Genomic DNA, 13,470 nt, shown 5'->3' on the forward strand with positions numbered 1-13,470 from the left:
TTTCTATGAAGCTGTGGAATAGTTATTTAGCAATCATTTTTATTGTATTATGTATATCAAGTGAATAATAAAAATTGCAATACTTGGGATGATAATACAAACAAATTAGTGTGCAATATTTCAACAAAGCAAAATTTCTCCCAGTCTTACTTTGATATAAAAAGTCTAACTTTAAAAAAAAAAATACATCAAAGTAATAATTTAAGAATTTTAGTTAAAGTAATAACAATTAATAGAACTTATTAGAATAAAACTAATAAAAAAATTTCTTTGAAGTAACTATGTGTATGGATTACATACTAAGTAAAAAAAAATTTTTTTCCTTATAAAAGAAAGCACAGTTAAAACCTTGAATTTAATTCAGAAAAATTTAATGTTCACAGCCATTTTTAAATAAAACAGATGACAATGACATATTTAATGATTAATTTAATTAGATATTTCAACGAAGCAAGCCATCTAAAAATCTTAAAACTTACATAAAATGGTTATGATAAAGTCCGCACAATTTTGGAAAAAAAGAATAAATAAAATTCCAAAATCCTTCTCATTGATTGAATATGAGGCATTTGGAATTTTTATAATAGTTTCTCAAAATATGAAAGATTTTCAAGTTCAGAAAATGTAATGAAATTAGTTTAAGAAAATGCCTAAAGGATACATTTCATCTAAAATTTTCAAACTTGAAATTTTTAAAGTTAAAAACAGGTTTATTAAAAACAGCAATAGGCTTATAAAAATTTTAATGATTTTTTCTCTACTAACAATTTAAAAATTGACTTTTCAATTTTAAAATAAAGTTTGACCACAATAAAGATTTATTTTAACACAATTTTTGATCACAGACTTGAGAAGAATGTGTTTTTATGAATTATAGATGTATTAAGAGTACCACAAGCAATTTTACAGCATAATAAGTGCAATAATTCATAATAATAAAATGTCTATGAATAATACCATAGATCCCTAAGACACCCATCAATTTGAAAAACCATTTAAAAAAAAAAGAAGATAAATATATGATTTGCTGCATTCTGCTAAAAAAACCAGTTTGTTTTTCCTAACTGAGAACAACTTCAGAACAATTTTTTGAAACTAATCATCATCTGCTGCAAGAAGGCGGCACAATTATCCTACATCTTTTAAAACTAACAGACCTTCTGGTCTGTTAATTTTGAGAATATTTCAATCGGTACAGTTTGAGATACAGCAGAAACTATTGTTTTTAAAAAAATTTCTAATCAGCAGCGGCATCTGTAGAAGAACTTTGTTACTAATTCTAAATTCTGATTTTCTAAACAGAACAGATTTTTCAAACTGGTGGTTATTTTTGGGAGATGCGGTACATTACACAAATATAATATCTAAAATATTGGAGGGTAATGTAGCCAAAAAGATCTTGACCAATGTTAGATGAGAGAGAAAAAAAAGATCTTGAAAATAAAACAAATTGTTTCTAGTGCAAAACACATGTGTCTCAAGTAAAAACACTTCGATCTTTGATACATTCACATAAATGGCAGTGGATGATAATATATATATATATGTATATATACATCTTGCGCTCAAAACTGCAGATAATATTTTCCCTGATGAAATTTCACAAGCACAAAATATACAGCTAACATCCAGAATTTTCATAGGAGTTATACCAGTATTTAGCAAATAGTAAACTGTTAAAGAAAAACAAAGAATAAAAACACTTTATTTCAAATAAATATAGCTAGATTTATATAAAATTGTTAAGAGCCAAGTTTTATAAAATAGTTCAATAAGTACAGTAAGTCATTTAATGATATTTCAAAAAGTGTTATTCCGCTAAATATATTACAGTTAGATAAGTTATTAACAAAACATGTGGAGTTTTTTACACAGAGAATTCAGCAAACATTGGCTATTCTTGCTATACCAATAATGAGTGGGAAAAAAACTGGGAGTTATTTATCCTGAAATTAAGATGATTTATTAATTTGTCTAACTATAGCGACGTTACAGTTATTTGCAATAAAGGAATGAAAGAAAAACAATATGGAATATCAATGTTTTTCATTTTGGATCGAATGAGACTGTGCCATGATTTTTATATTCAGAAGCATAATATGATTCAATTAATCACCATAAATATTTTAAAATAATGAATAGAAACAATACAATGATGTGCTATAGCACATAAAATTATGATACAGAAATGTATCTCTATTTCAGTAATGTGATCCAATTTAATTAAAATGATCCAATGCCCATTTAGTTTTTTTATTGATAAATAAAATTGAATATATTGCAATACAAATCACAAGCAAGTGACATTCACCTGTAATTTATTTAAATCACAATTGTGAATAAAACTTGAGATATAAATGACAATAAATGGTGGTCTGAGATCTAGTATAACATTTGAGAAAAATTTTAAGATTAAAACTTTTTAACACATTTGTATCACATACAACATATAAAGAATCCGCTTTTAATGCGATTTTTGCATTATTGGGTCAATTATAAAATAAATATTAAGTTTTAAGGTTGTTAAATAAAACTGTATAGTTACAATATTGATTTTTTATCTTCCAAATACAGTGAAACCTCACGTTATGGACACTCCTACAAAACGGACGTTTTTCATTACGGACATATTTTTAATTCCTTGTTAATCTTCTATAAATAAACCTTTATGTACCTTCTCTGCAAAACGGACACTCCCGTAACCAGACCCAAACAGTCATTTATGCCCTGAAATGATATTTTACCTCTCTTCAAACGGGACACAAATTTTTCTAACTTTGAAAAAAAAAATTTATGGATTAAATTTTAAGAAAAAAAAAAATGCAGTGTTAATTGTTTGCCAATTCCACATTTAAAAATATTGTTAAGTTATTTTCCAACAAAATATCAATTATTCTCCTGTCCCCTTCCTTTTTCTTTGCAAAGAAAGGAGAGAAATGATACTGCTCATGTGAAATATTTCAGACAGTGGTATCCTTTAATCTGAATGGTACTGGTTATGAGACCTATACATTATTGCAATATCAAAAACAGTAATAAGAAATTCAGTATAACCTTATAAATGATTGTTAGTTTGTATAACCTTGTAAATCTTGACAGTTTAAGAGGTTTGAAAGTCCATGTTTTGAAAATTTTAGAAATCTTACTTAAGTAAATCAATAATAATATTAAAAATTGTTAAAGAGAAGGAAAAAAAAGACATTTGATTCCAACATAAATCCATATGATTTTCGGATGGCTTTTTGGCAATATTTCACCTACATAAAGGGGATTTTTGAAATTCCAACATTTTCAATAAGATAGTATGAATCAACGAGTTTAGAATTGTGCTTTTGAAATAAAGCACTTTTTGACACACTCAAATACTGAAAATTTCCTCCCAAATGCATGTGGTTTGGGCGAACGGCTTGTCCCGAAGTTACAGCAACAGATTTTCACGCGGTTTTTAAAACCATGACTATTACTGCTAAAGACTTCGCTTTAGATTAACATTTTAGTTTTAAAAAGAATTTAACTAATATTTTTCTGCTTTTCTAAAGTTTCCAGTTTAGGTTTTCAAGGTTATACTGCAGATACTTAAAATCTTACCATAAAGATCACAGATTAGTAATCCAAATTAATCTTTGGATCAGCTGCAGCTATTTTGGTGAGAGTCTTTTTCACTCTTAAGGAAGTGAGGCGGGCTGATGGTTTGTCACGCCAACATTCTTTCATAAGTTTTGTCATAGCAGACAATGTCTAGGGGAGAAAAAAAAGAGAATTATTTTAATCAAATTATGTAGTAACTGACATAAAACACAAAGGTGTTAGGTGCTTTGATTTAACTATATCAAAATAATACCATATCTGATGACCATCTATTGGGTATCACAGGTCTTGTTTGGTCAACACATACTACTTTTTTCATATCTTCAAAACTAGGATCACTAGGTACAAATTCATAAAAAGGTGGATGATAATCTTCAGCAATGCCTTAAAAATAAATACATCTAATTACTTTCACTCAAATGTAAAAAATGCACACAAGTTTTAAATACTTTAAGTATTATTTGTTAAAATTAAAAAAGTTAAAAAATAATAAGCTTTTATAAGTTTAAAATAATTTGTAAAATAAATATAAGTTTTAAAATTTCACTCAAATGCAAAAAAATAATTTTAAGTTTTAAATATTTCATATAATTAAATACATTAATTAGTTGCTTATCAGTAATTATGTAGGAACCTATAGTTAGATTTTCAATTTCAGTCAAGATTTTAATTTTCAAAAAATTTTGAGAACCAATTTAAAAATTATAACTTTGAATTAATAAATTTTAAAGTTTACATAAGATGTATAGGAAAGTAAGAAGAATGAAAAATAATGTTTGTTGACTTGAAGAGATAAACATAAGTTAAGAAGTTTGATAAGAAAAATTGTGTGAAACTCTTTTGAATTTAAAAATTAATGAGTTTTTCAATAACTATTTCTAAATTAGTTAATTTATTTTGTACGAGAACTTTATATATTACAGCTGTACTCTAGAAACATTTTTTTTATTTCATTGACAAACACAATTTTTACTAAGCAACTTTAAATGATAAAATACAAAATGTTAACAAAATCTGTTTAATTGTTACTGAATTAAAGTTAAAAAAGTTGCATTTTTAACTTTTTATTTCTTAAGAGTGATTTGATAAGTTTTGTATTTTGTCATTTCTTATGTAATTTAAAATGGAGTAAAAATTTGTATACCTTACAACAGGGGTGGCGAACCTTTATACACCAACGTGCCATTTTTTCTAAAAAAATTGTTTAATGAGGTCATAGACGTGCCGTCAAATAATTTTCACTTCGTGATTATTGGGAAAATAATAATACTAAATACTATCAACTCAAAACTCTTTATTTACATTGAAAAAAAATACATTTTGCCAAGTCTTAAAACAATTTAAAGTAACATCAGTGTGACTTCTGTTGCTGTAGATTCGATGACAAATAACTTATATTAGGTTGTAAGATGTTAGTTTAAGCGGAACTGTTAATTTTTTTTGTTGCTAGTTATTTATTGTCAGTTTGCTTTTTATGGTTATTGTTTTTTTAGCATTAATTGTTAATTTCTTTATTAATAATTGTTTATTATTTTGTTTGTTTTTTGTGAATTTTAATTTAATTGTTAAATATGCTTCATAGTGTAATAACATTTGTGTAATAACAATTCATAGTGTAATAACAATTGTGATCGGTGGCGTGCCAAAAATAGTGTTTCTCGTGCCGTAAATGGCACGCGTGCCATTGGTTCGCCATCCCTGCCTTACAATTCAAAAATGCTTTAAAGTTACTATTACTTATAAAAAGCAATAAATAATTATTAAGAATGGCTTCTTATTTGGATAGATGAAATTTATAATTAAGTGCAAAATTTTTCTGGTTTCAAATAAAAAGTTCTCAACATATGACCACAAATGCACAAAAAATTAAATTAACGTTAAGGGGTAGACTGCTCTCCAGACTATTGGAACCATTGTTTTCGAGATTGCGGCGACCCTCCATAACATAATGGTCAAGAATCCTAATCTATTCAAGAAAAGGTATGTCTATTCAGAAAAAGTACTTTTTGTGTGTTACATGCTAAATTTATTAATTAGCACTACTAAATCAGTATATTTGTAGTTAACTTTTTGAACCATTAAATTTGATTTTCAGTAGATGAAAATCCAATCTTTTGGACGAATGTTGTTCAGGGTGATTATCTTTATTTTTTGTTTATCATTGCACAGTGCACACAAAAAAGGGAACTAACTGAATATCTTTTGATCTAATGATCAGATCTTCACATTTTAGGACTTAATTTTAATGGTTCGAAGGGGTGACTTCAAATATGCTAATTAATTAGTGAAGTCAATATTATAAGTTTCGTAATCAGATACACAAAAACTTACCTTCTCTGAATAAACATAACTTTTTTTTCTGAGGGATTAATATTTTTGACCCCTAATATATAGGGGGAAGCTGCAATCTGGGAAATATGGTCTCTATAATCAGGAGAAGAGAGTATTTCAAAGTTTGGACCCCTTATTATTTTTACTTTTGCATATTTCACCATCAGTGTTTTCACTACAGCGCGAGAACCTCGCATATTTTTTTCTTTTCTCGCATTAAAAAATTATTACCGCGAGAAATTCGCGCATTCTATAAATCAATTTCAAAATTTTGCATTTGGAAAAAGCTTCGAATTACGCCATTTAGAATAAAATCCGTTTCACTTTTCCTCCTGGATCTTTCATTATTTTCAACATCTGCCCCATTATCTAGCCTCCCTATTTACCAGTATTGTTCAGAAACTTTTCGAACAACAGAACACAACCACGGAACCCCTTTCAGAACACATTTCTCTGAAACCATGTGTTTACCGTAGGTAAGGTTTCTTCATGTGAGACGTTCAAATTTTTTATGCACTTATGTAAGATGGACAAATACCTTTTAAAGGCAAAATCTTCTATGATGATGCACCAAAAATATTCAATGCTTTAAAATATAGAAGACGTTAAAAATGTATTACAATTAAAGAAATGATTTTTTTTCAAGAGTTTTTGTGTTTTTTAGTTTTTAGAAATCTCACTTAACTTTTCGAAATCTCACCCTGTTTTTGAGAAAGGGTGAGAAATTCTCACCCATTTTTTTTTCTATGATGAAAACACTCACCATATCTCGAGAACTTTTTAAATCAGTAGAAATTTTTTTACACACAATTACAAAATTTATTCAATATAAATGTTAGTAAATATTTATTATTTTACTTTATAGTAAATGAAAATTGAATAGTAAGGCATACAATTTTTTTATGTCATTTTAAAGTACGTAATTTTACATGACAAAATCTGAGTGAAATGGCTTGAATAGTGCCTAAAAAATCGAATTTTTAAGAAGTCGTATGTATATATATTGAAATATACAGTGTAAAGTCGCGTATCCGGAATCGGTGGGACTTCCAGAAGTCCGTATAATAGATTTTTCCGTACAATAGACCCCCAAGGTAAACAAAGCTTAAAATGATTTAATAAACGATCTGAATCTAAGAAGCAAAAAATAAATAAGCATTATTTTTAAGGGGAATAATGTTTTAGCATTAGAATATCTAATCAATCAAATATAAAATAATAGAAATAAAATATTATTGCTGAAAATATGGAAAACGAAAAAAATTTAACAGTTATGAAAATATTAATCCGCCATTTTGAACTAGAACGATTCAAGCAGGAAGAGGAAATTCATGTCATTCTGGAACAAAGTTTAAAATGATCTAAATCTAAGAAGCAAAAAATAAATAAACATTATTTTTAAGGGGAATAATGTTTTAGTATTAGAATATCTAATCAATAAAATATGAAATATTAGAAAAAAATATTACTGCTTAAAATATAGAAAACGAAAAAAAATTGACATATGAAAATAATAATCCGCCATTTTTAACTAGAATGATTCAAGCAAGAAAGGGAAATTCTCGTCATTCATTAAGGTGGGTAGGTGGAGGAGAAAAATTCATTTCCTCCTTATTTGTGAAAGAAAATAAGTGTAAAGAGGAGGGTGGGGAAGTAACAAATTATTGTTTTCTCTCGAATCATTGGCTATCAATCAAGCATAAAGGCGGGGCACGCTGATTGGGTTCTCTTTATTTTTTCTTCGATAACTGAAAGAATGTTACCCCCTTTTTCCCCCACCTCCTAAGTATTACATGGTATGGGGAAGAACGAATGTTTTGTTTCTCAAGGACGTGTATCCTTTTACACCGATTCAAATTTTCCATTTTGACTCCCACTCCACCTTAACGCTTGCCCCGTTTACCCTTTTCCACAGTATTTCTTCTTTCAATAAAAAGGTTCCAGGAAATGCCTCTCAGAATCAGACTCAGTTGCGGTCTTTTGAAAACAAATCTCCCTCTTTTTCCTACATTCCAAGGGAGGAGCGTCACTAACGGTCACTCAATGGTTTTGGTAGATCTTCACTTCCCCTTTCTGGTGATTTATGGGTTCGATGCATAAATCAGAGGTTCAGTGCAAGCTAAAAAAAGAGAAAATGTGTCAAAAGACCTTTTTTTTTTTTTAAAGGAAAGGGGAAGATGGAGAGATGTTTGTTTATTTTGATTGTCAAAAAGTGTCCGGGAAATTGACGTCTGGATATGGGACGTTACACTGTAGTAACTATTCCTTTCCTCGAGATTTGAAAAATGTTTTTTTTTTTCCCCTTGGAAAACTGAAAGATTCTTGATTAAAAAAAAATTATATCAGTCTTTTTTTCCCTAAGAATTGAACATCATAATATCTGTTCAGTGTTAAAGAGAGTATTGTGTTATAGCGCCCCCTAGAGAGAAATTCATTCGTGTAATGGTGCCTAGGTGAGAGTTATGTGCAAGGAGTGAAGCGATCTCCGAAAAAATAAAGTAATGTTGTTCTAAGTTTCCGGTCATCCTTGTGTTATGAATATTTTATGAACTAGAGAATAAACAATATCCAAATAAGCAACTTCCACTCTATCAACATTATACACAACACTATTAGTTTAACCCCTTAACGATCAGTTAATTTTCTAGAAAACAGTCATAAAAGTATCTATTTTTTTTTTTTACTATCACGCATTTGATTAGGGCTGACATTTAGTTTAAAATAAACTAACTATCTACAATTACCTTAAAAATATCCCGCTACTGCCATCTGGTGTGTAAAATGAGAAATACAAGGTTTTCTGGGCAAAAGAAATAAATTTGCTTTATTCTTATTGGCACATTACTACTAAACACTCCAGCCTGGAAATATAACGGGAGCGAGAAACAGAGGACGAAACCTCACCCCGTCATTTTCACGGGAGCGAGAAGAAAGGGGTTAAAAAAAAAAAACTTAACTAGCACAAAGCTAGGAAAACACAGATCGACAGCACTCTGACCCCCTGTTTCACTCAGAAATCTTAGCATAGGTTCTCAATAATAGACAAAATTAAAAGATCCTTTTTTTTTTTGAATATGTTAGAAGATAGTTAGGATGAATTGGAGCATAGCTGAGACAGGCTTTGAAGCAATTTTGAAAAATATCCCTTTATGTCCAGCAATTACATTAATAAAATTATTAGATCTAATTCACTCAATACTTAAAATATTGCTCGAAGAATTTTAATTAAGTTTAGAATATCTGTCAATTTGAGATGTAGAGAAGTTATAAGTTACTTCAGAATTTATAAATTTTAACCATTGTAATAAGAAACCATTTTTTTTAAATGTGACATTAAAACATGCAGTTTAGCAATGATACAAACTTAAAATTTCTATTATCCTACTTGTGGAACGAAAATAAAGTATAAAGATGAGAATTAAAAAGAGATCTTTCTTTAGAATAGGTCTAAAGATAGCTAGGAAAATTAGATCGAGACAGATTGTAAGCAATTTTTGGAATAATTGCTCCTTAAGTACAGAAATCATATTAAAGAAACTATTGGAACATGTTCAAACAAGATTATGGATAGCTTTGCATTAGATTAACTTTTATTGGATAAGATTAAATTTTATAGAAAACTTGTCCATTTTAGTCAACTAGATACAGATATTTGTTTATTGGAATTATCAATCATTACCTCAAATACTCTTTTAAATATTGTTCAAATAATTTTAACTATGTTTAAAGAATCTGTCATTTTAAAAATGTAGAAAATTTAAATATTACCTCCAGTTAAACAGCGTAAACAAACTTCCCATAAAATCAGTCCAAATGCATACATATCAGCTCTTGTGTAAGATCCAAAGTGGTTGGGATCTAGATTTTCCTCCAATACTTCTGGTGCCATATAACGCTTAGTGCCCACTCTGTAGTTTTCAGCAACAGACGTACCACAAGATCGGGTGTGTGTCACGGCTAATCCAAAATCGGCTATTACGCAAGTTCCATTCCGTCTCACAAGAATGTTTTTAGTCTGAAAAATATTAAAATAAAATTAATTGTAAAGAAAAGTTATAATTTACAAATTTATAAAAATGTTTTATTATGTTCCTGTTCAAAAGGTTGCTGAAGAAACAAGTTAAGAATATAATTAACAAGTTTATAAAAATGATTTACTATCAGTGCTACCATCTAATTTCAAAAAAAAAAAAAATCTACACCTTTCCAGGCATTTTAGGAAAATTTCAATGTTATTTGTATGTAAAATATTGAATAGTTACTCCAATTCCATGCTGAAACTTTTTAGTTATCTGAGGATTACTTACAAATACAATTGTAATCACTGTCTTTATAAAACTGCATCAGAGACAGCACTGCATAATATGCAAATAAAATTTTTCTGTAAAAATTACATTAATAATTGTATGAAAGGATCTTTGGAAGTAAGCAAATTTAATAAATGGTTCAGTCATTTTTTTTAAAAATTGTGTCATTACTTATAAAGATAAGAGAAGAATAACACTAAAGGGACTCAACACTGCTTTGCAAATAATACTATCAAAAACTTTTTTCTCAGTTTATTGCAATCTCTTATTCTCATGGTCGAAATCAAGAATATAAATAAGAAAAAAAGTAGAGAAAGCAAGTCTTAGTACTTTATTTTGGACTTTAAAAATTTGTCTGGCACTAATTAGCTTGTCTAAAGTTGATTAAATGATCAGATTTTTAGGTACCAGGACTCAATCTTAATGGTTCGAAGAAATTAACTCAAACATGTTCATTAACTAGTGCAGATTATATTTTCTGTATAAACATATCTTTCTTTCGACAGATTTGAATTTCTAACCCTCGAAATATAGGGGGTAGCCGGAACCAGGAAAGTATTGTTTTACCGATTTGGGCAGGTGAAAGATTCAAATATTGGCCCCTTTCATTTTAATTTCCTCTTTTGCATACTTGGCCCTATCTTGAGAATGTCTTAAGCAAATCGAAAATTCTTAGCACCCAATTATAAAATTCAGTTATCCAAAAATAATTCTATACAAAAAATAATTTTTAATTATTTTATTTAACAATAGTTGTTAAAATTTTGAATTATAAAGTGTAAAAAATTTTATATCATTTTAAGGAATGTTATTTTACGAGACAAAATACAAAACTTGGAACAAAATCAGTAGAATAGTTACTGAGATATTAAATTGTAAAGAAGGTGTACATTTTCTCAGGAACCACTGCACAGATTTTGTTCAAATTTTATATTTTGTAGGATATAAAATTATAATACCAAGAACAATTTCAAAATTTTAAATATCCATAATCCTTTTTTGGAATCTAACAAACAATCCTTTTTTGTCATTGAAAATTAAGCTAGTTTACAGTTCAGTAGCAACATAAGAACTGAAACTCACTAAAATATTTATTTTACTTTCCTTTGAGTTTCATTTATTCCAATACAAAGCTTACTTGCTTTCATTTAAAATTTGTTCAGCTTGATTGCATAACATTAACTGTTTGATGCAGAATTTTCCTTAAACATATTTTTATATATTTTTTTGTATTAATAAGTGATATACATTTAGCATTTTAATAATTTTTCGTTGAAATACAGCATTGGACAACAAGGTCTTTTTTTACATTAAAGGTGAAATCTTCCAAACATGGCTTCTTCAAAACAATAATTTTTCAAATCTGCACTTATTTAGATCTAAGAGAAACCTTAATTCATCATTGAAATTTCTTTGATTTATGAAATCAATAATTGATAAAGTTTCGAATATGAATGGAAAAAAAAAAGTCAAACTAATTTTTTGAATTTTATATTTTAGTACAAATATAATTCCGATAATCTAACAGTTTTTGTAAAGTATCTATTCTATTTTTTTCTCAATAAAAAAATACCAATATATATGAGTGATTATTTATAGTTTGAGTGTCAGAAAAAATACATATAAAAGGCAGATTGGTGTCCCACTCACACACAAAATCTAAGAAAATGAGTTACTTTTAAATCACGATGAGCAATGGCTGGTTTTTCATCTTGCCCACTGCTTATTTCAGTATGAAGGTGAACAATGCCAGAAGCAGCAGATATTACAATAATCATCATTTGCTGAGGAGTCAATGTTCTAGTATTGAGATAATCATATAGAGATCCAAATTCATGATAATGAGTGATCAGCCACAACTGAGTGCAAGAATTAATAGATGTCACATCTGATCCCATATATTCCAAAATATTCTCATGATGCAACATCATGGTACTGTAGATTTCAGTTTCCCTGGCCCAAGAGGCTTCGTCGCGTGAAAAGAATATCTTCACAGCAACACTTTCACCGTGCCAAATCCCACGCCAAACTTCACCATAACGGCCTTTACCTGAAATTTAATAATAGAAAAGACACTGAATAAGAAAGAAATTTATAAAGAAATTCTAAAGCAATTTCATAAAGAATTACAATTTTCAAATATGAAGGGATTATAGCAATAAGCCACAACTTCATAACAAAAAGTTCTTTAATATTGTTTATAGATAGGTATTGGAAAAATTTCCAGAGCTTCTATTAGATAAATTATAATATACATGAATATCTTATAACTAAAATAAAAATTTGGGTGTCTTTTGCTATAAATGCTTTCCAGAACAATTTGAAAATGGGACAAACAATTGAAATGAAACAATTTAAAATCTGAAATTAAAATATGAGTTATGAACTAAAAAGAAAAAGTAATGGAAAAAAGATTTTAAGAGACCATAACAAATTGCCATACTATTTTTGACATCAATGATGCTAAATTTTGATAAGTTGTATTATTGATATTGTGACATTTGCTTTTTTAATACATACCATCTATAATAAGTTAGATATATAATATGTATACTTTAGTAAAACGGCTTTTACAGACCAGCTGAACAGGTTTAAGTAGCAGAAAATTTTTTTTTGATTGGGGTAAAGTTTGAGCAGTTATGGCAAGTTGAATGATGAGTTAGCTGCAAGCAATAATGCCATGCCAAATGATAAGAAATTTAGTTAATCTTTATTTTAATGAGTAAAACTTTAAAAAACAAGTTTTGTTTAATCTCATAATCTTATAGAAGCACCTCATAGTTCTTTTTATAGGAGCACCTAGGTATTCATTCAGTGGTTCAAAATTTTAATATGGTACACAGACTAGAGAAAAAATTAAACTTTACAATTACATATTTCATGTAATGGTACACATCAAAAATTTTTAATTGCCATCTATAACACCCTAAAACAAATTAGGCTCATTACTTCACAATCATTGAAGATTAGTATTAATTAAAATTAAGTTTTAAAAAAATCTAAAATATTAGTAAATAGATTCAACATAAATTAAAATGCTGACACTGAATAAATAAATAAATGAGGAAAAATATGAAAGAAAGAACAAACAGAATATTACATAAAAAAATTTAGAATCTGAAAACTATAAGATTCTAAATAAAGTTAATTCCAAAGGAACAAAAAATAATATTATTTTATTGATGAACAATTATACTGTTAGTACATGAATGCCAAGTACAGCACAACATGGAAATTTGAAATT

At 28.1% G+C, this 13,470-nt stretch overlaps 1 protein-coding gene across 1 annotated transcript in view; it reads right to left on the bottom strand.

Annotated features, from left to right (window-relative positions):
- Positions 1-13,470, bottom strand: part of sax (type I BMP receptor saxophone) — a 20,040-nt gene continuing 6,570 nt past the window's right edge. Inside the window, exons 6-10 of the mRNA XM_043042888.3 lie at positions 11,903-12,276; positions 9,688-9,934; positions 3,842-3,972; positions 3,589-3,738; positions 1-1,673 (exon numbers count right to left, since the gene is read on the bottom strand). Of these exons, the coding sequence (XP_042898822.1) occupies positions 3,604-3,738; positions 3,842-3,972; positions 9,688-9,934; positions 11,903-12,276 (887 nt within the window). The 3' untranslated portion in view covers positions 1-1,673; positions 3,589-3,603. The remainder of the gene's footprint in view (positions 1,674-3,588; positions 3,739-3,841; positions 3,973-9,687; positions 9,935-11,902; positions 12,277-13,470) is intronic.

Source organism: Parasteatoda tepidariorum, chromosome 8 (genome assembly GCF_982258835.1).
Source record: "Parasteatoda tepidariorum strain Cologne lab strain chromosome 8, Ptep-v5.0, whole genome shotgun sequence".
Lineage (NCBI taxonomy): Eukaryota > Metazoa > Arthropoda > Arachnida > Araneae > Theridiidae > Parasteatoda > Parasteatoda tepidariorum.